The sequence below is a fragment of the Schistocerca piceifrons genome, chromosome 3 (assembly GCF_021461385.2).
Source record: "Schistocerca piceifrons isolate TAMUIC-IGC-003096 chromosome 3, iqSchPice1.1, whole genome shotgun sequence".
Classification (NCBI taxonomy): domain Eukaryota; kingdom Metazoa; phylum Arthropoda; class Insecta; order Orthoptera; family Acrididae; genus Schistocerca; species Schistocerca piceifrons.
In genome coordinates this window covers 706,129,269-706,155,640 of record NC_060140.1, presented here as the reverse complement: position 1 = coordinate 706,155,640, position 26,372 = coordinate 706,129,269, and the positions used below count along the sequence as shown (strand labels likewise).

The following is a 26,372-nucleotide window of genomic DNA, read 5'->3' as shown; positions in this document are numbered from 1 at the left end:
GAGTAAAGATGGTCAAGAGAACGCTGAAGACAGCGCTCCAGGAAACATGTACGCTGCACGCTGCAATAGATGGTAAAATCGTCCACGAAAAGGGAGCCTGATACATCAGCTGGGAGGCAATCCATTATTGGATTGATCGCTATGGCGAAGAGAGCGATGCTCAAAACTGAGCCCTGTGGCACCCCATTCTCCTGGCGAAAGGTGTCTGACAGGACAGAACCCACACGTACCCTGAACTGTCGATCCATTAAAAAGGAACGAATAAAAAGAGGGAGGCGACCGCAAAGGCCCCATGAATGCATGGTGTGGAGAATGCTCGCCCTCCAACAGGTGTCGTAAGCCTTCTCCAAATCAAAGAACACAGCCGCGGTCGGGCGCTTCTGCAAGAAGTTATTCATAATGAAGGTCGACAAGGTAACCAGATGGTCAACAGCAGAACGGCGCCTACGAAACCCACATTGTACATTGGTAAGTAGGCGTCGAGATTCGAGCAGCCAAAACAAACGAGAGTTAACCATTCGCTCCATCACCTTACAGACACAGCTGGTAAGCAAGATGGGTCGATAACTGGAAGGCAAGTGCTTGTCCTTCCATGGCTTAGGAATCGGTACAACAATAGACTCATGCCAGCATGCAGGAACATGTCCCTCAATCCAGATGCGATTATAAGTACGAAGAAGGAAGGTTCTTCAGCATCTGAATATGAATAGAATCAAGCCCTGGAGCGGAGGACCGTGACCGGGCAAGTGCATTTTCGAGTTCCCGCATGGTGAAAGGGGCATTATAACTTTCACGATTCGAGGAGCGGAAGTTAGGTGGCCTAGCCTCCTCTGCCTGTTTTCGGGGGAGGAAGGCAGGGTGGTAATGAGCGGAGCTCGAAACCTCTGCGAAAAAGCGGCCGAAGGCATTGGAGACATCCTCAGGAGCCACAAGGAAGTCATTCACGACTGTCAAGCCAGAAACTGGGGAGTGGACCTTAGTGCCAGATAGCCGGCGCAGGCTACCCCAGACGACAGAAGGAGGAGTAAAACTGTTGAAGGTGCTTGTGGAAGCAGCCCAGCTGGCTTTCTTGCTTTCTTTAATAATACGACGGCACTGCGCACGTAATCGTTTATAATTGATACAATTCGCCACTGTAGGGTGGCGTTTAAAGGTGCGTAAAGCACGTCGACGAGTAAGTAAAGCGGCTCTACATGCTGCGGTCCACCAGGGGGCCGGTACGCGACGTAGAGAAGAAGTAGTGTGAGGGATGGAATCTTCAGCAGCAGTGAGAATGACTTCCGTGAGGTTTGCGACCTGACTATCGCAGCTTGTGAAGGTTTGATCCTGAAAGGTCGCCCTGGAAGAGAAGAGCCCCCAGTCTGCTTTGGAGATGTTCCAACTAGTTGAGCACGGAGAGGGGGTATGATGCAGGAGATGGATAACACATGGGAAGTGGTCGCTCGAATATGTATCAGAAAGTGCATACCACTCAAACTGGCATGCAAGTTGGGTAGTACATATAGAGAGGTCTAAATGGGAATAGGTGTGAGATGTGTCTGAAAGAAAAGTAGGGGCGCCAGTATTGAGGCAGACAAGATTGAGCTGGTTGAAAAGGTCTGCTAACAGGGAGCCCCTCGGGCAGGATGCTGGAGAGCCCCAAAGGGGATGGTGGGCATTGAAGTCTCCAGTTAGCAAAAATAGTGCAGGTAACTGAGCAATAATTTGGATCATGTCTGCCCTGGTAATGGCAGACGACGATGGAGTGTAAACGGTACAAATGGAAAATGTAAAAGTGGGGAGAGTAATTCGGACGGCAACTGCCTGCAGACCGGTGTGTAATGTGATGGGATCGTAGTAAATATCATCCCGGACCAGCAACATAACCCCTCCATGAAGCGGAATACCAACCACAGGGGGTAGGTCAAACCGCACAGAGGTGTAGTGTGCCAAGGCAATTTGATCGCATGGGCGTAGCTTCGTTTCCTGGAGGGCTACGATGAGCGGACGGTGCAAGCGGAGCAGCAACTTCAAGTCCTCTCGGTTGGAGCGAATGCTTCGAATATTCCAGTGAATAAGTGCCACCGTGAGAAGAAAAGGAAGATGAAAGAAGGGGTCACCTCGAAGGCCGCTGAGGGCCTGGCTTCGAGCGAGCACTGCCGCCGCTATCAGTAGGCGGAGAGTCATCGTCCATTGGTTCAATAGGTCCATCCGCCATCTTGTTAAGATGGCCGGGTGGGGGAGCTTCCTCTGCAGGTGAACAGCCAGATGTTCGGCTACCAGCGGTGCGGCCAGGCAAAACGGATGACAGCCTGGGGCGGCAACCGCTGGGTGGCGCAGGAGAAGAAATGTGCCGTGGCAGAGAAGGAGAACTGTGCTTCCTATGAGCCTTCTTGGAAGGTCGTTTAGTGGAAGTACTGGACGACGGCTGGGAGTTCGAGGTACATAGGAAGTCTGCATGGGACGGTTCCTTCTTGAAGGCTCGTGCATCTGACTTCTGGGTCTTCGTCTTGGCAGAAGCTGATGAAGGTGCTTGTGTCTGAGGGGTGACGGGAGGAAGAGGAGACGTCAATCGCGCGATCTTAGCACTGGCCGAACGGACAACCGTGGTGCTGAAGGTCAGATCGCATGTCTGCATCACCACCTCCCTGGTAGTCCGAGGAGAGGGGAGGACAGTACTGTATTTTCCCGCTGGAAGCAGCGTGGGCTTCCTACTAGCCAATAGCTTGCGAGCAGCCGAGGTGGACACTTTCTCTTTGACCCGAATATCCCCGGATCCACAGGGGGGTGTATGATGAGAGAGCACCTACAGAACTACACACAGATGCCAGTGGGTATGGGATCAGTGCTGTTCTGGTGCAGATTTCGGATGGAAAAGAGAAGGTTATAGCCTATGCTTCTAGGACACTTACAAAAGCCGAGAGAATCTACTCAACTACAGAAAGAGAATGTCTTGCTGTGATCTAAGCCATGTGCAGATTTCGACAGTATCTCTATGGAAGGCTATTCACTGTTGTTACAGACCATCAATCACTTTGTTGGTTGATAGTTCTTAAGGATCCAACAGGATGACTCGCCAGGTGGGCACTACTTCTTCAGAGTATGACATTACCATAGTGTACAAAAGTGGAAGAAAACACCAAAATGCTGACTGTCTCTCAAGAAACCTTGTGCGAGACCATCAAGACTTTGAATAAGATAGTGACTGTCTCACTGCATTCCAGGATCTCTCAGCTGAGCAGAAGGAGGACGCCAAGATATCTCAAATTATGCTTGCCTTAAATCACTCAGAGGATGTGAAAGGACAATTTAAGATAGTTAATGGATTACTTTGCAAGCAAAACTATGATCCGTTTGGAAAGAGGTGGTTGCCAGTGATTCCTAAATACATGCGCTTAGATATTCTACAGAAATTCCATGACGCACCTGAGGCCGGACATTTAGGATTTATTAAGACATATGATAGGATCTGCAAGAGATTTTTCTGGCCAGATTGATTTAGAAGTTTTTGTCACTATATGTCGCACTATCGAGAGTGCCAGAGGAGAAAGGCAATTCCTCAGAAACCATCTGGCCGACTCGTACCAATTCCACCAGCTGAAATGCCTTTCCAGCATGTTGGGATTGACCTCCTCGGATGATTTCCAATTTCTGCTAGTGGCAATAGATGGATTATTGTTTGCACTGATTACCTGACGCGCTATGCCATTGCAAAATTGTGAAAATAGCCGAAGCATTCGAGGTAGCCAAATTCATCATAGAAGACATTGTATTAAAACACGGTGCCCCAAGCTTGTTAATTATGGATTGAGGGAAAGTTTTTTCAATCAGATCTTGTGACAGAGATAAACTGTCGGTGCAACATTACTCATCACCTTGACAACTGCCTACCATCCGCAAACTAACAGGCTTACTGAACACCTTAATAAGACCTTGGCCAATATGCTATCAATGTTTGTCAGTGTTGGGCAGAGCAACTGGAATGAGGTGCTACCTTTCATGACATTTTCCTACAACACTGGCAAACAAGACACCACAGGTTTTATGCCACTTTTCCTGGTGCATGGGCATGAGACGATGACGATGATGGACGCTGTGTTTCCATTACATCCTGATGACGTGGATGACGACTACATTGGCCAGGTGTTAACCAGAACTGAGGAAGCTCGGCAGTTAGCTCGACTCCACACGCTGCAGGCTCAAGAAAACGATTGCCGAAGGTATGACGTGAGCCACCGCCCTGTTGTCTACCAGCCTGGTGACCTTGTCTGGATCTTCTCTCCTGTTCAGAAGGTTGGTCTCTCTGAGAAGCTCCTCAGGCGCTACTTTGGACCTTATAAGGTTGTAAGACAGTTACTGATGTTGCTTATGAAGTTGAAGATTTCGACCCCAACACAAGACGACGAAAGACCAGAGATACGGTCCACGTCCTTCGAACGAATTCCTATAAGGATCCTGCAACCCAGAGTAAATTCGAAGCTCCAGTGACAGGCAACAAGCAGAAAGGTACCGAAGAACGTAGCGGCAAGGGAAGTTCTAAGAAGATCACGGCTAGGGCGAACATCAGTCATTGGGAGTTGGAGTATGCAGGACCGATGACTCGTTCCTGGACTAGGAGGACATAACACCTAGATGCTGGTCTCTTAAGGAGGGAGCAATGTTGTAGAAGAAGCTGAGTAGTGCAGTTGCCACAGTATAGTGGCTATGATACTGGATTTTTGCATGGAGGGTTGTGAGTTTCTAAACTCACCTGAACTGAAACATTTTGATATCTATATTCGGTTCAAGTACATTCTAGAAGTATCCACAAATGGCAAGAATCACTGTACTGGAATGTTCTGTAGCTATATATATACCGTATGTGTTCTGGCCAGAGGCAGTTCTCTCCACCCTCTTTTATGTGCAAGTGCTGAACAAACATTCGTTAAGTGCAGTTAAGCCACGGGGAAAAATGATGAGTTAGATAAATCATGATGTTTTGCACACTGGAGTATTGAGCACATATGTAACATAGACAGTGAGTGAGTAGTGCCAAATGGTATTGATAATTTTCAGACTGATGGTGTGGATTTGTCTAAAGGGTTGCTAGTTGCCAATTCAGATGTTTTAAATGAATATGATTTAGACAGGATGAATTCGAACCCTTGCCATAAGCAAACAGCCAGTGTAACTCTATTACACGAGAAGACAAACGTAACAAGTAGTAGTTGTTAGAATCAGAGGGCTTGTTTAATTCTCATAGATTTTTACTCACAACCAGTAATGCAAGACAGAATCCCTACTGGGAATGAGCCACCTGTGTGTTGTAAGCCATATAAAGTGCCCATTGCCTATAACTGGTGCTGGAGGGATTCATTAACAAGCAAGTACACTACAGTATCCTTGAAGAAAGCACCAACTCGTGGGCTGTGCCGATGGTAATAGTGCCGTAAAAGAGCTCAGACAGAACAAAGAAGCATCAGTTTTGCTGCAACTACTGGTACCTTAACAGTCGTATGGTTACAGATGCATATCCAATCCCGAATACAACAGCAACCTAGACAACATGGAACTACAAGGGTATTTTTCCACGAGAGATTTACAGAGTGGGTATTATCAGCTAGCAGTAGCACCAAAGGACCAACTGAAAACAGCATTTAGGTTCCTCAGGGACACTACAAGTATCAGTTAAAGACTGCACCAGCCACGTTTCAACCTGTTGAGGTGATTAAAACCAGAACAGTGTATGATGTATCTAGATGATATTACTGTGTTTGCGAAAAATATGGAAGAATATGTGTGAGAACTGAGGGAGGTATTTAAGAGGTTACGCACAGCACAGTATGGAAAAATATTGCTTTGCACTGCAGGAAGTATATTATTTTGGACATAAAATTAGGGAATATGGACCCTAGATTGGTGAAAAGAGTATGAAGTTTTCCAAAGCCTCAGACACGAAAGACATTTTTAGCATTAGTGAATTATTATAGGAAATTTTTCCCAGGATTTGTGGGGATAGTATGTTGTCTCACACACTTGTTGAAAAAATGCGCAAAGTTCCAGTGGAAATTGGAATATGAAACTGTATTTTGGAAACTGAAGGAATTATAACAACTAGTCCAGTGTTGGTCTTCCTGATCAATGAAAAGGACTCCACATTATCAGATGATGCTAGCAATCACGCAATGGGTTGTGTTTTGAGTCAACTGTCAGAGGGGAAGGAATATCTGGTCACGTGTCACAACAATCAAACAAACAACAATCAAAAAAAGCATAGGGGAGCTATTCTATCACAGAAAAGGAGATTCTGAACCTCAACTTGGCATGACATACTACACTGCTATTTGTATGGGAAAAAGTTTAAGGTAATAACAGAACACGCAGCACTGAAATGGTTATTGGTACTGGGCACTGGAACCGAGCGAGTTCAACTTAAAAGTAGTCCATAAACATGGGAGATATCATGGTAATGCAGATGGTGTCAGTAGGAAGATTGGTGTATTACAGACATTAGGTAATACCATTGTGAAGTGGCAGAAAGTACAAGCTGCTGACAAGATGTGAAAACAATTTGCAGTGCAGTCGCAGTTCATTGTACAAAATGGTGTGTTGTGCAAGACAGTAAGGCTTGGTCTGCATGTTGTGGTGCCAGTCACACTGAGAGAAGAAGTCTTGAAACAAGCACATGATCACATACAATATGGTCAATGGGGCACAGAACCACGGGTGATATATGCACAAACAAGATGCAGGGCAATATGTTACGTACAGTGTGCCACACACACAGAGGGTGGAGTTTGAGCCATCAATTAAATGAATGGGATGAACATTTTAGGACCTTTTTCCAGACACCAGCAGGGAACTACTATGTTCTGACTACAATAGGTTATTTCTCACATTACATGGGAATGATAACTATCCTGAATCAGCAAGATGACACAGAAGCACAGGCCAGTATGAATAATTAATTACTAAAATTCAGTGTTCACAAATGTTAATCACAGATTAGAGCACCAATTTTATACTGGAATAGATGAAGCAGTTGTGCCATTTCCTACATGTTCATAAGCTGAGGAGAAGCCCATTTTAGCCACAAGCGAATGGAAGAATGGAGCACGTACCTCAAATGATAGGGAAAGTGTTTAGGCACTATGCTTTATTTCCATAAAATGTTGCAGCTTAAAATAAAATAAAAACGATCATGAAAGTATAGGCCTATCACTGAACAATATTGCATATGGCTGCAAAACACCAAAGGGGAAAAAGAAGTAATTCAGGGTCCAAATCAGGTTACTGAGATGACATTGTGAGTGAAGGTTAAATTGCACCTTCCGACATATACAACCGTCATACATGTCAGATGTAAACGTCCTTCCTGGGGCGTCCCAGATTCATTACTGCCAGCACCAGCGCCATTCACTGAAAGGGGTTAGAGGACATTAAGAAGAAAAGATTAACCACAACCTCACAAGTTACACATACATTGCTATATGCGTTAAGGCCATGGAAGTGATAAAATATTAAGATTTTTGGTGTTTTACTGGGTGTCTGTTGTTTCATGAAACATGGTAATGAAGATATGTGAACGTTACACAAATGAAGGACTGTGTTGTGGTACTTTTGAGATATTGGTTTTCAAGTTGACAATGTGGGTGTAGATTTCATTTTGTCATAAGTTAATCATTATTTTGAAGGTGATTTGAGCAGTTTATCTGAACTGACTGCCATGATCATGTAGTGTTTGCAAAAAAAGTCACATGATGGAAACTGAGGTTATTCATGTTTTTGAATGTACACAGCGTGTTAGATACGGGCATTTTTATATGACAGACTGATGTCAAGAAGGGAAAAGTGATTACAGCTTCCTTCCTCCATCTGACACAACCAGTGAGGATGACTGCAAGGTGCATCACACTACTAGTGGTGCTGCACCTCCACAGCTGTGAAGGTGGTGATCATCTTGCAGGAATAACCACTGAAGGGAGAGGTGTTTTTCACCAGGCAGGATGACATTGTCTTGATCAGTCACCAGTAGACACAGAGATTAACTTGTAATGCAACGCGAGTAAGAAACAAAGTGTGAAGGCTGCATGAAGCTTTCTCACACCTTGAAAGCAGGAAGAAGGGTGTGTTAAGAGGGATAGAAGGAAAGTGCCAGGTGCTGCATCTCTTGTACGAGCACTTAGGGATCAATTGCAGCAAGCCATGGACTTGGTGCCAAGCACATTAAAGCAATGGAGGTGGGGATGGATGCATGCATGATGTACAATGTTGAAAAACATCTGTGCAGGGACTACCCACATGAAGAGGGAGGACGCAGCAGATTTAAAAAAAAAATGTATTGAGGTTTTTTGTTATTTGCTGCAAGCTTGGATGCTAGGCAAGTGGCCCACAGCCTCCCACACCTTCAGCACATAGTGCTGACCCTTCAATTTTTCTCACAGTACAGATTGCTGAACAGGGGATGCCTTCAGTGGACTTTGTTCACCCTCCTTGGCCAATGGGGAAGCATGAAAGGGTCATGAGGTGCCTCGGACGGAGGCACATAAGGAATGGAACAGAGATACTACACACTCTTGCTCGCTGGTGCCTGACCAGCTAAGAGATTCCTTTCCCTCTCTCCCAAGCTGTCCTATACATTTTGGTTTTAGTGGCCATGTCTTCAGACGGTGATTTCTTCCTTAGGTGACTCAGATGTATACCTTTTAACAAATCCTTTGGGTTCTTTTTTGAAAATTAACCAACTTCTCATTTACTTGACCACGTCGATTCAGATGCCTACTCGATACCTGCTCCTGCCATCCCGTAACAAATATTTGAAACAGCAGAAGCTGATGACATCTAGGGGCTCTATGGCGCAAGGTGCAGAGAGGCAGAGAGAGAGAGAGAGAGAGAGAGAGAGAGAGAGAGAGAGAGAGAGAGAGAGAGAGAGAGAGGTGGAAGGTACCAGAACCCTGACAGAATAGCACACAAATGGAATCCCAGTTTGATTTTGTAGAGTGTACTCTGTGGCATAGGCTCCTTAGTTAGCCTGCATTTGTCACAAATCTCTTGCCCAGAGCAAAGTCTCGAGTGACTTGAAAAAAGTGAAGGTGACTCCTGTATGTAGGAAACATAAAAGTACAGACCTGCATTATTACAGACCAATGTCCTTAACACATTTGCTTCAGAATTCTTGGACACATTCTGAGTTTGAATATGATACATTTCCTTGAGACAGAAAAGCTTCTGTCCACAAATCAGCATTGATTTAGAAAGCATCACTCGTGTGAAACTCAGCTTGCCCTTTTCTCACATGATGTCTTACAAACCATGGATCGAGGGCAACAGCCACATTCCAAATTTATAGATTTCTGGAAAGCATTCAACATGCTGTCCTACTGCAGTCTGATCATGATGGTCTGAGCATATGGTTCAGGTTTCCAGATATGTGAGTAGTTCAAAGACTTTTCAAGTAATAGAAACTAGTATGTTGTCATCAATGGTGAGTGTTCATCAGAGACAAGGGTATAGTTAGGAGAGCCCCAATATATATGTGAAAGGACAGCTGTTATTTTCTATTTACATACACGATCTAATGGACAGGGTGGGCAGCTGTTTGAGGTTGTTTGCTGATGACGATGTGTATGGGAAGGTGTCGTCACTGAGTGACCACAGGAATATACAAGATGACTTAGACAGAATTTCTAGTTGGTGTCATGAATGGCAGCTAGCTCTAAATGTAGAAAAATGGAAGTTAATGCAGATGAGCAGGAAAAACAAACCTGTAATGTTCGAATACAGCATTAGTAGGGTTAGGTAAATATCTAGGCGTAACATTTCAGTGTGATATGAAATGAAATGAGCATGTCACACTGGTAATAGGAAAGGCGAATGCATGGCTTCATTTTATTGGGAGAATTTTGGGAAAGTATAGCTCATCCACAAAAGGGATGGCATATAGAATGCTTGTGCAACCCTTTCTTGAGTTCTTTTCCAGTGTTTGTGGTCCCCACCAGGTTGGACTGAAGGAAGACATCGAAGCAATTCAGAAGAATGCTGCTGGATTTGTTACCGGTAGGTTCAATCAGCATGCATACGTCTGTTAAAAAATTGATGCACGAAGCTTACAACAACTACCACCGTCATACCTTGGCAAACAGATCTTGCTGAGGACCATAGAATATCCTGGTCCTACGTAAAATTGCTAGGTGGGGCTAAGGTTTCTATCCAGTCACTTGTTAACCAGTCTGGTGTGGCAGTACTATGTAGCAAAAGTAATGCTGAAGTTCTAAATTTTCATTTCAGAAATCGTTCACACAGGAGAATCAAATAAACATACCACTATTTGACCATCACACAGCCTCCTGTATGGATGACATGGTAATAAGCATCACTGGTGTAGAGAAACCTTTGAACAATTTGAAAGCAAATATGTTGCCAGGTCCTCATGAAATCCCAACATGGTTTTAGAAAGACTATTCTACAGCATTTGGCTCCATACTTAGCTTAAATTTATTGTGAATCTCTCACCCAGCGAAAAGTTCCAAGTGACTGGAAAAAAGTGCAGGTGACTTATGTACAATAAGGGTAAAAGAATGGACCTGCAAATTTACAGACCAATGTCTTTAAAATCAATTTGCTGCAGAATCCTTGAACATTATCTCAGCTCAAATATGATACATTTCCTTGAGAGGGAAAGCTTCTGTCTACATATCAGCATGGTTTAGGAAGCATCACTCATGCGAAACTAACCTTACCCTTTTCTCACATGAGATCCTGTGAACCATGGATGAAGGTCAACAAGCAAGTCCATATTCCTACATTTCTGTAAGGCATTTGACAACATGCCACACAGCGGACTGTTAACAAAGGTACAAGCTTACGGAACAGGTATCCAAGTATCTGAGTGGCTTGAAGAGTTCTTAAGTAACAGAACCCAGTATGTTGATCCTGAGGGCAAGTGTTCATCAGGGACAAGGGTATCGTCAGGAGTGCCCTAAGTAAGTGTGATAGGACCACTGTTATTTTCTACAAAAGTAAACAACCTTGGGGACAGGGTAAGTAGCAGTCTGCAGCTGTTTGCTGATGACGCTGTGGTGTATGCAAGATTGTTGTCATTGAGTGACTGTATGAGGACACAAGATGGCTTAGACAAAATTTCATGAATGTCATGAATGGCAGCTAGCTTTAAATGTAGAAAAATGTAAGTTAATGCAGATGAGTAGGACAAATAAATCTATAATGTTTGAGTACAGTATTAGCAGTGTGCTGCTTGGCACAGCCATGTCAATTAAATATCTAGGCACAACATTGCAAAGCGATATGAAATATTATTAGCATGTTAGGATTGTAGTAGGGAAGGCAAATAGTCAACCTTGGGTTATTGGGACAAATTCAGGAAAGAGTGGCTCATCTGTAAAGGAGACTGCATGTAGGACATTAGTGTGACTCACTGCTGAGTACTGTTCGATTGTTTGATACCCACAACTGGTCTGATTAAAGGTATATATCAAAGCAATTCAGGGGTGGACTGCTGGATTTGTTACTGGTAGGTTTGAACAGCATCCAAGTATTATGGAGATGTCTAGGGAACACAAATGGCAATCACTGGAGTGAAGGTGATGTTCTTTTCGAGAAGCACTTCTGAGAAAATTGAGAGAACTGGCATTTGAGGCTGACTGCAGAATGATTCTACCACTGCCAATGTACATTTCACAAAAGGATGACAAAAATTAGATTAGGACTTGTACAGAGGCAGTCAGACATTTTTCCCTCACTCTATTTGTGAGTGGAACATAAAATGAAATGATTAGTACAGACTACCTTCCACCACGCACCATGTGGTGGCTCACAGAGTATGTATGTAAATGTGTGTAGATGAACTCAATAAGTGAACCTGGAACAAGGAGTATTGAATAATACCAGAATACTGTGGGGGTTAACAGAAGAGATGATGGATTATGTGAGAATGACCACCAGTTCTCTAAAATAGGATTTAACTATAATACAGCACTGGTTAGACTCTTTGGGTACCAACAGTTGGCTATGAAAAGGCTGTTGCAACACTTGCTGATAGCATAGGGGATGTCTGCATTATGACAGCTTGTTGCCACCAAGATAATTTCTGGCTGACTTATGTCAGGCATGGGAGGAGCTGCCAGCTACATTAGAGTTCATTGTAGTGCTGGAGAAGAAAAACACTACCTCTGTTATAACACCTCATGTCAGTTGGTGTCAGTGTGCCCACATGTGATAACTCATTTCCCAGTGATAGGTACAGACACCTAGTGCGAGTGCTATATTATTCACTGATACTGTGTAAAGCAGGAGGGCCGTGGGAAAGTTTGCGCAAGTCAAGACCTAGAAAATATAACTAGTTATGCAATGAGAGGAAAACCATGTACTGAAGTCAGATGACAAATTGAGACAGTGCTGCTGAGAACAAGTCATGATTGCTGGTCCTGGGTGATATACACTGCCAAAGGCACATGTGAAATGCAATTATTTTTAGGAGGGACATGAGTAGAAGGATTCCTGTGGAACATCCTGGCATCTCAACTAAATTTCCAGAAGACAGGTCCACACTGGATATACACTGCATACAATACAATAGTGGTTACTGCACTCTGTTACAAGCAGGGGCGACTTGCGGGCGTGGAACAGTTATGTTGCAAGATAGGGTATATTAGCAAGGTGGCTACTCAAACTCGGAAAAAAGAAAATTCCCAAGAATCTCAGGTGTAAGGATGAAGATGGCATCAAGAAGCTCCTGACAAATTAATTGTGAAGGGGAGTAGGGGTGTGTGGAGGGGAGTAAGAGGGGGTGGGGCAGCATACAACAATAAAAACTTTTCTTGCCTCTCTGCTGAGCTATATACCAGCCACAAGCAGCAGTTTAATCACAGTTTTTAAATATCAATAATTTGTGTGCAATAATATTCATGTAATTAACACACTTTGAAATATTAAGTATTTTAAAATTCGTGGTTTTTAAAGCTCAATAACACTTAGGCTAAAAACACAGAATTCCCTGAGATTTTATGAAATTACTGAAATTTCTTGAGATTTCCCTGATTTTTCTAAGTAAAATGTAGCTCCCTGAGAATTCCACGTTTTCCAGGAGAATCGCCACCCTAATTAATAAATGGTACAATGTGTGACATTTGGGGTCAACTTTTTGGGTACTGGCAACCATCACAGGGGGGTACAATTCTAACCTGACATCCTGCAGAAGTACTCCCCTGACAAACCTTTGGAGATACTACTGGCTAAATTTTACAAAGGAGGATCAGTTAGTGATAGTGGATGGAGCAGGGAACAGTCTTGATAGGGACGGGGAATATGATGTAGGTGGTGACCTGGTAAAGACAGCTACTCAAACTGGTGGCGCTAAAATGCATTTCGTGCAGCAGTTTCAGTGTCATGATCAGATCATCTTAAAGCGGCTGTTAGGCATGTTAACATGGGGCTGGAGAGGGTGCTGATGGCAGAGGGCCTGGGTCACATTTCAATGATGCCAGTTGGGTCCATCAGCAGATCAGGTTTCACTAGGCATGGCCTGCACCTCAATAGGTACGAGAAGGGGAGGCTGGCAAAGCTGATAGGTGACAGTGTAGTGGACGGTGGGTGGTGGTCGGATCACTCATGGAAAAATTCCTGTAGTAGTTGGCGTTACAGGTTCACCTTATTTAGATTGAAGTCAGCTGATAGGTATATCTGCTTAAAGGAAGTCCCTCTAAATAAGGGCTCACCTTCAGAGGATGTCATGTTTCCAAGTAGAGAAGGAATTAGCGCATTTCATCAAAATATAAGATGTATTAGAGATAAAGTTAGTGAACTGCTTACAAATGTTGACTCTGAAATTATTGGTATGTCGGAGCACCACTTAAATAATTTGACAATTCAGAGGCTTCCTTTCCCTGGATACAGATTAGCTGGCTGTTTTTCAAGGAGTTCCTTTTAGGGTGGGGGAGGAGCTATGTACATAAAAAACAGTATTCCATTTGAGTCGATAGACCTATCACAGCACTGCACTGAACAGATATTTGAATGTTGTACAGGGGCAGTGAATTTAGTGAAACTAAACTTCTAATTGTTGTTGTTTATAGGTCCCCTAATTCTGACTTCAGAGCATTTCTGCTCAAGCAAGAGAGGGCTCTTGATTCACTTTGTAGGACGTACCAGAAATTAGTTATATGGGGTGACTTCAATATAAATTTTGTGTATGATGGTGCAAGAAAAAGGATGTTGGTAGATCTCCTAAATTCATATGATCTGATGCAGACTGTATTTTTTCCAACTAGGGTGCAGGGAAACAGTAGCACAGCCACAGACAATATTTTTATTCATTCTTCATTACTAGATGGGCATTCTGTTAGTAAAAGCATGAATGGCCTTTCAAACCATGATGCATACATTTTAAGACTAAAAGGCTTTTGTACTCAAACAAATGTCACATGTAATTATAAACTAGGTAGGAAAGTTAATTCAACAGCAATAGAGAGATTTTTAAACCTTGTCAAGGAACAAGAGTGGCAGGATGTTTATAGTGCTGATAGCATAGATGATAAATATAATGCTTTCCTTAACATATTTCTCATGCTCTTTGAGAGTTGCTTTCCGTTAGAATGTTCTAAATGGGGTACTAGCAGTAATAGGTAGCCTGGGTGGATGACTAGTGGGATAAGGATATCATGTAGAACAAAGCGGGATTTATACCAAAACATTAGAGTAGTCGCAACCAAGCTGCAGTAGCCCATTACAAACAGTATTGTAAGGTGCTTAAAAATGTTATTAGGAAAGCAAAGAGTATGTGGTATGCAAATAGAAAAGCTAATTCACAGGATAAAATTAAAATCATATGGTCAGTTGTGAAGGAAGTGTCTGGTCAGCAGCAACAAGGTCGACGATATCAAGTCAGTTCACAGTGAAAATATTTCTGTTACTGATAAATCGGATATATGTACAGTATTTAACAATCACTTTCTGAGCATTGCTGGTGAATTAAATAGAAATTTAGCTTCTACAGGGAATCATATAACTCCCTTGGCAAAAGCCTTTCCGAGATCGACGTCTGAAATATTCCTCTGTGATACAGATAAGGGGGACATTGAGTCAATAATTAAATCAATAAAGACTAAGGACTGTCATGGTTCCGATGGAGTGCCTAGCAGAATATTAAAATACTGTGCTGCACATGTTAGCCCAATACTTAGCCATATTTGTAATTTTTCCTTTAGGAATGTTCAGTTTCCTGATTGATTAAAGTACTCAGTTGTAAAGCCACTTTATAAAAAGGGAGAAAGGGATAATGTAGACAATTTTAGACCTATTTCTATGACATCAGTGTTTGCTAAAGTAATGGAGAAGGCTGTGTATGTATGGATAATTGATCATTTTATATCAAGATTTGCTATCAAATGTACAGCTCGGCTTTAGAAGTCACTTAACGACTGAGAATGCTATATTCTCTTTTCTCTATGAGGTACTGGATGGGTTAAACAAAAGGTTTCGAATGCTAAGCCTATTTTTTGATTTTACTAAGGTGTTTGATTGTGTTGATTACAAAATATTGCTCCAGAAGTTGGACCATTATGGAATACGGGGAGTAGCTCACAACTGGTTCACCTCTTACTTTAGTAACACAGCAAAATGTCATTATACACAATGTTGAGAATAACTGTGATGTGGGGTCTGAGTGGGGTATGGTCAAGTGGGGAGTGCCCCAGGGATCAGTGCAGGGTCCACTCATGTCCCTTATTTATACACTCCTGGAAATTGAAATAAGAACACCGTGAATTCATTGTCCCAGGAAGGGGAAACTTTATTGACACATTCCTGGGGTCAGATACATCACATGATCACACTGACAGAACCACAGGCACATAGACACAGGCAACAGAGCATGCACAATGTCGGCACTAGTACAGTGTATATCCACCTTTTGCAGCAATGCAGGCTGCTATTCTCCCATGGAGACGATCGTAGAGATGCTGGATGTAGTCCTGTGGAACGACTTGCCATGCCATTTCCACCTGGCGCCTCAGTTGGACCAGCGTTCGTGCTGGACGTGCAGACCGCGTGAGACGACGCTTCATCCAGTCCCAAACATGCTCAATGGGGGACAGATCCGGAGATCTTGCTGGCCAGAGTAGTTGACTTACACCTTCTAGAGCACGTTGGGTGGCACGGGATACATGCGGACGTGCATTGTCCTGTTGGAACAGCAAGTTCCCTTGCCGGTCTAGGAATGGTAGAACGATGGGTTCGATGATGGTTTGGATGTACCGTGCACTATTCAGTGTCCCCTCGACGATCACCAGTGGTGTATGGCCAGTGTAGGAGATCGCTCCCCACACCATGATGCCGGGTGTTGGCCCTGTGTGCCTCAGTCATATGCAGTCCTGATTGTGGCGCTCACCTGCACGGCGCCAAACACGCATACGACCGTCATTGGCACCAAGGCAGAAGCGACTCTCATCGCTGAAGACGACACGTCTCCATTCGTCCCTCCATTCATGCCTGTCGCGACACCACTGGAGGCGGGCTGCACGATGTTGGGGCGTGAGCGGAAGACGGCCTAACGGTGTGCGGGACCGTAGCCCAGCTTCATGGAGACGGTTGCGAATGGTCCTCGCCGATACCCCAGGAGCAACAGTGTCCCTAATTTGCTGGGAAGTGGCAGTGCGGTCCCCTACGGCACTGTGTAGGATCCTACGGTCTTGGCGTGCATCCGTGCGTCGCTGCTGTCCGGTCCCAGGTCGACGGGCACGTGCACCCTTCCGCCGACCACTGGCGACATCATCGATGTACTGTGGAGACCTCACGCCCCACGTGTTGAGCAATTCGGCGGTACGTCCACCCGGCCTCCCGCATGCCCACTATACGCCCTCGCTCAAAGTCCGTCAACTGCACATACGGTTCACGTCCACGCTGTCGCGGCATGCTACCAGTGTTAAAGACTGCGATGGAGCTCCGTATGCCACGGCAAACTGGCTGACACTGACGGCGGCGGTGCACAAATGCTGCGCAGCTAGCGCCATTCGACGGCCAACACCGCGGTTCCTGGTGTGTCTGCTGTGCCGTGCGTGTGATCATTGCTTGTACAGCCCTCTCGCAGTGTCCGGAGCAAGTATGGTGGGTCTGACACACCGGTGTCAATGTGTTCTTTTTTCCATTTCCAGGAGTGTATAAATAATATGCCCTCTAGTATTATGTGTAACTCCAAAATATTTCTGTTTACTGATGACACTAGTTTGGTAGTAAAGGATATTGTGTGCAACACTGGCTCAGTTTCAAATAGTGCAGTTCATGACCTAAGTTCATGGCTTGTAGAAAATAAACTAATGCTAAATCACAGTAAGACTCGGTTTTTACAGTTTCTAACATGCAAGTCAACAAAAACTGACATTTTAATTTGACAGACTGGACATATGATAAGTGAAACTAAACAGTTCAAATTTCTAGGTGTTCAGATAGATAGTAAACTGTCGACGAAAGCCCATGTTCATGATCTTGTTCAAAGACTTACTGCTGTCATTTTTACTATTCGAACAGTATCTGAAGTGAGTGATTGTTCGACACAAAAATTAGTCTGCTTTGTCAATTTTCATTCGCTTATGTCATATGGTATTATATTCTGGGGTAACTCTTCCCATTCTACAAGGATATTTTTGGTTCAGAAACAGGCTGTTTGGGCAATAAGTGTTGTAAGTCCATGAACCTTTTGTCGACCCCTGTTCACAAGTTCGGGTATTTTGACATTGGCCTCTCAATATATATATTCCTTACTGTCATTTCTTGTTAACAGTATTAGTTTATTCCCAAGAATAAGCAGCTTTCACTCAGTTAATACTCAGCAGAAATCAAACATGCATTTGGATCGGACTTTTGTAACTCTTCTGCAGAAAGGTGTGCCGTATACTGCTGCATCCATTTTCAATAAGCTACCATGCAAATTCAGAAATCTTAGCAGTAATCTATGCACCGTCAAGTCGAAACTGAGGAGTTTCCTCATAGGTCACTCCTATTCTGTTAAGGAGTTCCTTGAAAAAGTAAGCTCATTCTCGTTGTATTGTTGATTGTTTTTACATAAACTTATGGATTGACTTTTTTCGGGTTCATAAACATTTTATTTTTATCTGTTATTACTTTTATGTTGTAATTTCATGTACTGACACGTTCCATGACCTTGGAGATTTGCTCCTCAATTTGGTCCACAGAACTTGACGTGTAAATAAACTACAATAAATAAAAACTTCACTTTCCTGAACAATACTATGGATCTTGAGCTACTCAGTCCTGTGGACAAGTTTACAATAGTGTAGGAGGGATGTAAAAGCGCACAGCTAATGTTTCTATACATAAAGCTGTACCACAGTAGGTTCCAGCACAAAATTGTGGTGACTTACATCTCCACTTCAAGTACCATCTTGCACAAATTCTGGTTTGTGTAGCAAACATCTACCTATGACAGAGAACTGCCCATTCTTCTGAACTCCACACCATCCTTAGAAAATAACTAGTCATTAAGCATACTGGTAATTGGACCTTGTGAACTGGACTAGATCGGTATAAGATGCATTGGGACAAAAACTGTACATAAATGGGTAGACATGGAAAAATTAAAATGTAATGTTTAAGCAATCTGCGAAGTTAATAGCAGTCTGTGATCTGATGGAGCAGTTCTTCTGAAGGGAAGAGGAGCATTACACCAACACCCAGTGGACTTCAGAACCCTTGGGTAGGTGGACCAGCTTCTTGATTGAGTAATTTTGATGTGTGGTGCTGAAAACTGCTGCACCAGCATTGTGAAAGCTTCTGCCCTGGTGAGCACGATTACCACACACTGGGCCCTGACACTTGCTGCCTAGGCCCTGTACATGATGAGAAGTGACAGCTTTTCATAATATCACTTGATAAGCACATGTATGTAATAGCTGCTTCAACCGTGCAGTATCTGTCATCAACTGAATGCCTCCATTCCAGCTGTCACCCCAATGTGAGTCACCATCTCATCTGAAACTAGCCACTGCCTCCGCTAACTGCTGGTCTATGAGCTGTGCCGAAAACTGATAAAACTGATGCTGCCAGGGCCTGCACTGGTGTCTTCCAGATGTAGCCTGCTTTTAGCTGACAGTAACCAACTGCCTGGAGCTTCCAAGGGGTCTTCAGTTTGCAGACCACTGTGGGGTGCCTCCTGCACCTAATCCATTGTGAGCTGTAGGCTGACCCTGCATTCCTGCCTAACAGTATGCCCATGAGATTGCTGCTGCTGTGTGTCTGATGTCCACAGGCCTGATGCAGCTGCAAGACCGCTGAGGCCCTGCTGTGAGCTGGGCTGAGCAAGCACTGCCACTTGTGATCATATCCTGACACAGCGACACTGTCTGCTTCAGCTGTATGAACTCAGCTGAACAAATATCTTGCTGTTACCATTCATTTATGATTCCATGATGGCCAAGGAAATGATTGTTCATAACCACTGTTCTGTCAACTATTCTGGCCCGTAACACACAATATCACTTAAAATTACTGTACTTGTACTGTTTTTCATCTTTTCCCTCTTGATCATTATGTATTGTTGTGATTTGCTATAAAATGCTGAATGCTGTGCATCTGCTTGTACAACATTTTTGGAATGATAGAATGATATATAAATAAAATTCTAATAAATGAATAAATAAAAACTGTACTATCACATGAAGTGGCCCTTCCTGACATGCACAAAACTGCTTTGAAATTTGTGCTTTGTATTCATATCTTGAACATCATTTCTTGATGTTGTTGTTGTTGTTGTTGTTGTGGTCTTCAGTCCTGAGACTGGTTTGATGCAGCTCTCCATGCTACTTTATCCTGTGCAAGCTTTTTCATCTCCCAGTACCTACTGCAACCTACATCCTTCTGAATCTGCTTAGTGTATTCATCTCTTGGTCTCCCTCTACGATTTTTACCTTCCACGCTGCCCTCCAATACTAAATTGGTGATCCCTTGATGCCTCAGAACATGTCCTACCAACCGATCCCTTCTTCTGGTCAAGTTGTGCCACAAACTTCTCTTCTCCCCAATCCTATTCAATACTTCCTCATTAGTTATGTGATCTACCCATCCATTTCTTGATGGCAAAGTAAATAAACAACATAACTGACCTGTACATGATGAAAATAGATATTAAGTTTCAAAAATATCAACAGTTCTTGTTAGAAATTTCAGAACAGAACTAAATATCAAACAAGTACACTTACCACATTGTATAACCCAATAGACCAACGCTCAAACAGGATTTGTCCTGACCACCCTGAATATATTGCAAACCACAGTTCAATTACGTAAAGGCATATGTTTTTGTAAAAGCTGTACAATATTAATTTGCACATTCGATTGTAGTTCCATGCTCCATGAACAAAAAGCAGCTTCAGAAGAAACCGAAACTGCAAACAATAATTTGTGTTAATTACCATGAAAAGTCTGCTTGTATGTTTCAGCATTCTGTTAATGTTACATTACTTTTACACTTAACTAGATGAACAATAATAAATTTTGTAATCATTACTAAATCTGCACATCATAACAGTGATCGCTCTATGTAACAAGCAATTTATACATGATTCCTCATAGTGTCATATAGTACATAAAAATCAAACAAAATGTTTTTTGCAGATCTCAGCTCTGCAAGTACATAATGAAGTCCTAAATGCTTCATCTTTTGTATCCCCAGCCTAACAATCAATAGAACACTAATGAATTATGTATGCATCATGCTTATAACTTTCACCAAGATTTTTAAAAATAAAGTAGCCAGTAACTGACAAAATAAAATCTTGCAGCCTTTAACACAGTACCACTAATCAAACACAAAAATGTACATGTCAAACACGGAAACAGTAAAACTTTTGAAAAAGTTATTGACAGTTCTAAAGTTAGTGTAATTAACATTCTACTTTACAAACTTCCCTAGCAGTTGCCAATTTCAAGTATCAGAAGTCAGCAGTGTAAGAAAATATTTGTACAAATACAAACATTCCTGCAGCCAGCTCTTAATTTTTGTATAAAAAATTGGTAAAGCCATTACCAGGCAGTTAAACTAAACTCAAGTTTTGAAGAACAATCCACAATGTCAATTACTCTTGCAAGTACTCAGTGCAATAGGTGACTTCCTAACTGATCAGTCAATTAACCAATCAAAAACTAGCGACCCTATACAGCAAAACCTTCACATCTACGCCTACAGTTCAGAAATAAAAGAACTAAAAATTATGTGATGGGAGTTTTTTGAAGTAATTATGTGTATTATGAAACTATAAATACACTAAAATTAATGTTTTACTACCTGCAAACAAGCTGCCTGTACCAAACAAAGGGAATATTTTGTGGCTTTTCCCCCTCAAATAAACATACAGTGATGACTACAAAACATGACTATGCAGGTATAAATGCAGACAGTCTCCGAATTATATGAGGAAAGATATCATAGATGCAAGACGTTGACTGAATTTCCAGTTCACTTGGTGCTCAGCTAACAAGGGAGTGGTCTAAACTGACACATCAAAACCCATTCTGAAATATTTTATACAGCAAGAATACAATGAAAGCATTCACTGTAAAAATTTTAGCTGCTAAGATACACTACAAGCATTAAAAAAAAAATGTTGAAGTTACTTGTTTTTTTCTCATATGAAGAATCACTTATGAAAGCAGTTTGTACAGCCCTTCGTGCCTAGTATGAGATTGGCCATGACAAGAGAGCATAGTGCTTCATAGTGCTAATATAGGGAGTAGCACAAGCATATCTAAAGCACCTAAACCACACGAAAATTTTCATGTATCATTAATGGTTTGACTAAGGGGCAGATTGTATTCACACCTAAACTTTTGCATATGTAATTCTTACAAACGTGACTAGCAGACAAAAAGAAATAAAGGCAATGTTTGATGTTAGATTATAGATGACTTTCATCAATCATAACAACAGTTGATTGAAATATTTCTTACATGTGCATCATTTTATAACAGTTACTATAGCACATTTCATAACATAATTTTTGAATGTGTATATTCTTGTAATAATGAAATAGTTCATTGTTTATTACTAATAGTTGTAAAATAAAGTGAAGTATCATCTGAATGATGGAAACAAATATTTCTTCTTTAGGGCCAGCGGCGTAATATATGTCTCGTAACGACATGATTGTTAGGGTAGATACACCAAATAGCCGCTTATAGTAAGTAATCTTTATTTACATTTACAACAGACTGTTTTGTCTTAATTACCATATTCAAGTATGTCTAGGCTGATCTGACATCCATACTGCATCATTAGTGGACTGCTTTGTAACTGTACCTGCATTAATACGATAGTAAATGTTGTCAAGATTTTGAAATTAAATGTTAATTACGATGTGACAGCAGTTTGACAGTTCCACTCTTATGATGCTATAGGTTTACAAAGTGGCGCTATCATAATTAACATTTAATTTCAACATCTTGACAAAACTTACAATCTTATTAAAGCAGTGACAGTTACAAAACAGTCCACTAATGACGTAATATGGACGTCACATCAATCTAGATGTACTTGAAATGGAAATTAAGCTGAAACAATCTGCTGTAAACATAAATAAAAATTATAAGCAGCTATTAGGTGTACCTACTCTAACAATTATGTCATTATCAGACGAAAACAAACGTTTTTCTTTCACCAGGCACACCTGACAAACGAAAAATTAATGCTTTCAGGATTGTCTCGGTAACTGAAGACCCCACAGAAGAAAAGGGTAAGTCTATTTAATTAGGAAATGAGTTTATGGCACATTCTGATGGCTACTTGTTGGTACTACAAGGCAATTAAAATGACTTTCAAATAAAGAAGCAAGTCACCAAGATACAAAGGATTTCACTTTTCGTGATAAAGGAAAGAACATTCAAAGTCAGTGTTTTCACGGAGAGAATGGGCAAGTCCAAGGTTTGCTTCCACTGTTCACATTACACCTTTCAGCTGAGTTGTGACTGCGAGTGTGATTGATTGAGTTTGACAGTGAGAAACCATTTGTTAATCAACAAACTAAAAAGTAAAAAGTTATGGCAGAATGAGTAAGGTTTGTAGGGACCTTAGGGCAATGTTTCAAGAGTTAGGCACTTACTGCAAATGCTTACTGTTTAAGTGTTTCAGGAAAATGCTCACTGTTTAAGTGTTTCAGACAAATCAAACCCCACGATAAAGAACAGCTTACTAAGAATTTTAATTTATTAGGTAACTAAAATAATCACTCTTCCTATTTAATCTGCTTAATTTCTGTGACATTAATTGCTCATAGAAGGCCTAGGTATCATGATTTTGATGCCACATATGCCATTTTCTGACACATTATAAGAATCAAACAAAATGATAGGATGAGTGAAATTCCTGTTTGCCGAAAGGCTGTTAGTGCTTTGCATGAAATAACAAAGCACAGACTGCATACTATACAACTGAGTACGAAGGATACTGGAATATGTCCCGAAGAGAAGAGAGATATACATGATAATTGCCTTGGAAACTATCCAAGGAAATGAAGGGAAGAGAGATGCTATGACAAGGGAAAGACAAACAGACTGTACCTTCAGGAATACCTACCAATAAAAACATGCCATGAGTTATATAGAGAAAAATACCCAAACTTCCTGTTGTGTATGGGACGTATCAGAAAATATTTAGCAGCAAATTAAACTTATTACTGGGATATCTGTGTACCGATACCTGTTCAACATGTGACAAAGTTCAAGCAAACTCAAGAGGTTTGAATACAATGCTTTCACAAAATATCTCTGAAAAAGAAAAGTTACAAATTACAAAGCAAAGTACTTAGCACAAAAGACTAGGTTCGTAAGATAAGGGCTGTTACATTTTATTCAAGAAAATGAAAAGCATTGCAGGAAAGTCAAAAGATAAAGGAAAATGAAGCAGTATGCATGGACTGTAAAACAGAACCTACCTTTGCCAAGTATACACACAAATGATGTTTATTACAAGCGTAAATTATGGTTTAACATGTTGACATTTATCAACTGTCCAAGAGTGATCCAATATTTTATACTTAATTTATCATTTATTAATTTTTTTTTAAATTTATTAGTTTCTTGCACAATTATGTGAGTGAAATTCTTGATCCAAAAGTAAGGGTTCTTGAAATATTTTATGATTCATGCTCAGGACAGAATAAGAACTATGCAATGTTTTTACATCTTCATTATGTCATTCATATGACTAAGAGATTAGATAGCACCAAATAGTATTTCCACTAAGAGGACACTCTTACATGGAATGTGATAAAAAAAATTGGTTTGATAAAACAGAAAACTACTGCAGAGTTAACAAAAGGCTGGATTATGGGTTTTGGAACCACAAGAGTGAATCCAAGAACTTATGAAGTCATTCCTGATCAACAAGAAATTATACAAGACTGGACGATGTTTTTAAAAACATGTAACAAACTGAAGTGTTCTTAGAAGAAATGATCATTCAAGAAGCTTTGGTCGTGAAGGAAGATAAGTTGTTCAAATACAGGATTATGTACAATGGAACCTGGCCACCAGTAGATAGGGAATGTTCTGTTCATCTACATTTACACATCAAGTCCGAGAATCAACCTCAGGGACCTGATGAATTCTTAAGGCCTCATTGAGGATTTAATGATGTGTGTTCTGTTTTGCAGATAACTGATTCTAGGGGTATACTTTCAGCGCTTCTGCCCATATCTTACAAAAAATATGCAGACCTTCAAGGACTTAAAACAGTATTGAGATGAAAGACTACCAAAAAGTGATGGTCTTACCATGTCCTTCTGGGGCAATGATATACTTTCTTTGCATGTATTGCCTTTTTTGTCATATAATTTAAATTATTATTTTTTCTAAGGTACTTCATCTACAATCATTAAATTTGACATTGTAGCTATATTGTTTACACTCAATTATTGAGTTTTAAGTACTTTTTTGTAATTTTGAAAGTTTAAATTTCCTCTCATTAATAATGTACTAAATATGGCTTATCCATTTTTTCTGTGGGCTCTTCAATTACTAGTGTTATTTAGACAGAACTGCAGTTGAGCAAGAAATGGTCCTGGCTTGCGCACCAAGCATACTTAAAGCAATTCATAAAACGTGCCAATGTGAACTGATAATGCATAAATGACTAGAATTTAAGAATACTGTTCTCCTGATAAACCTCAGCTGATACGGAGCCATTGAAAATTATATTGTTTGAAAATTTCCTTAAAAATATTTTCCACTGTCGATAAAATTATTTATTGGGACTCTCACTGATTGTACTGGGTGGCATCTGAATTACTTCAACAGTCTTTTCGTTGACCTCCTGAAAGACAGAGGTATCATTATGTCCATGCCAAGAGTCCAGCCTAAGTAATGAACTGATTTATGCAGCTGGTTAGAAACAGTTTTGAATGAAATATTCAAAACTATTCTTTCCTATTTTTTTTCAGATTTGAAAAGATAAATTGTAAGATTTTTGCCATCATATAGTCATCTTTTTATTTTTGGTGATAATGCCTAGTAGTCCCTGAAGACAGATATAAACCCGTGGAAAAAGTAATCCACTTCTACTTATCAGAGTCATTGTTGTTTATGAATGTGTCATAGCATTAACCAAATTGCACAACTGATTTTTTTCGCCTTGAAATGATAATGTGCGATTTTCTCACAGTTCTTTCACGAAACCTTGCTGATCGGCATTAGACACAGTAGATGCGCACATAACAGCAAGCTTCGTCTCCACGTCAGTTATGAATTACTTACATCTCCTCTACACTTTTACTTGAAGTAAACTTTGTTGTTTTGCCACTTCCTATACTGTATATTTGTTGAATCTTTTTAACCAGGTTGATGAAGACATGAAATCAGTAATGTTCCTCCCAACTGCATTTCAGAGGGCCCAGTGTGCTGCCTTTCATGATCAGCTCTACATATTTCATATCTCAAGAAAACTCCTCTAGAGAACTGTTGTTCACTTCATTTTCATTCAAGCTTATGAGTTTATGTTGGTTATTAATTGCGGGTAACGGGACTGAGCAGTGAATCATTTGGACGGTTTTTCTTTCACAGTTTTACAGGTTTCACTTTGGCACATATTTACTACTTTGTGTAAGTCTTTCTTCCATTTATACAGTTCATCGTCAGATTTTACAAAGCAAAACTGGATTTGCACACTGCTTAACATTAAGTGTTAAACACAATGATTATTAATTCAGTTTTATCTCCATTGTTAAGTCTTATTCTGCTGCAAAAGCAACTGGTAATTATTATGGATATTATATGAGTTGCAAATTTGAGTGAACAGTAATTGTGAACAATCGTTTCATGAAACTTTGAATGAAAACTGAAATTCACTATGCAGGTCATGATCACACTGAGTTGTGTTGTCTGTTTACCAATGCACCATC

The 26,372-nt window shown here is 41.2% G+C and overlaps 1 protein-coding gene across 1 annotated transcript in view; it reads right to left on the bottom strand.

The window, feature by feature from the left end:
* The window catches only part of LOC124790110 (probable phospholipid-transporting ATPase IA), a 355,816-nt gene that overhangs the window by 93,526 nt on the left and 235,918 nt on the right, over window positions 1–26,372 (bottom strand). The window contains exon 17 of the mRNA XM_047257683.1: window positions 20,184–20,369. Coding sequence (XP_047113639.1) covers window positions 20,184–20,369 — 186 coding nt within the window. The remainder of the gene's footprint in view (window positions 1–20,183; window positions 20,370–26,372) is intronic.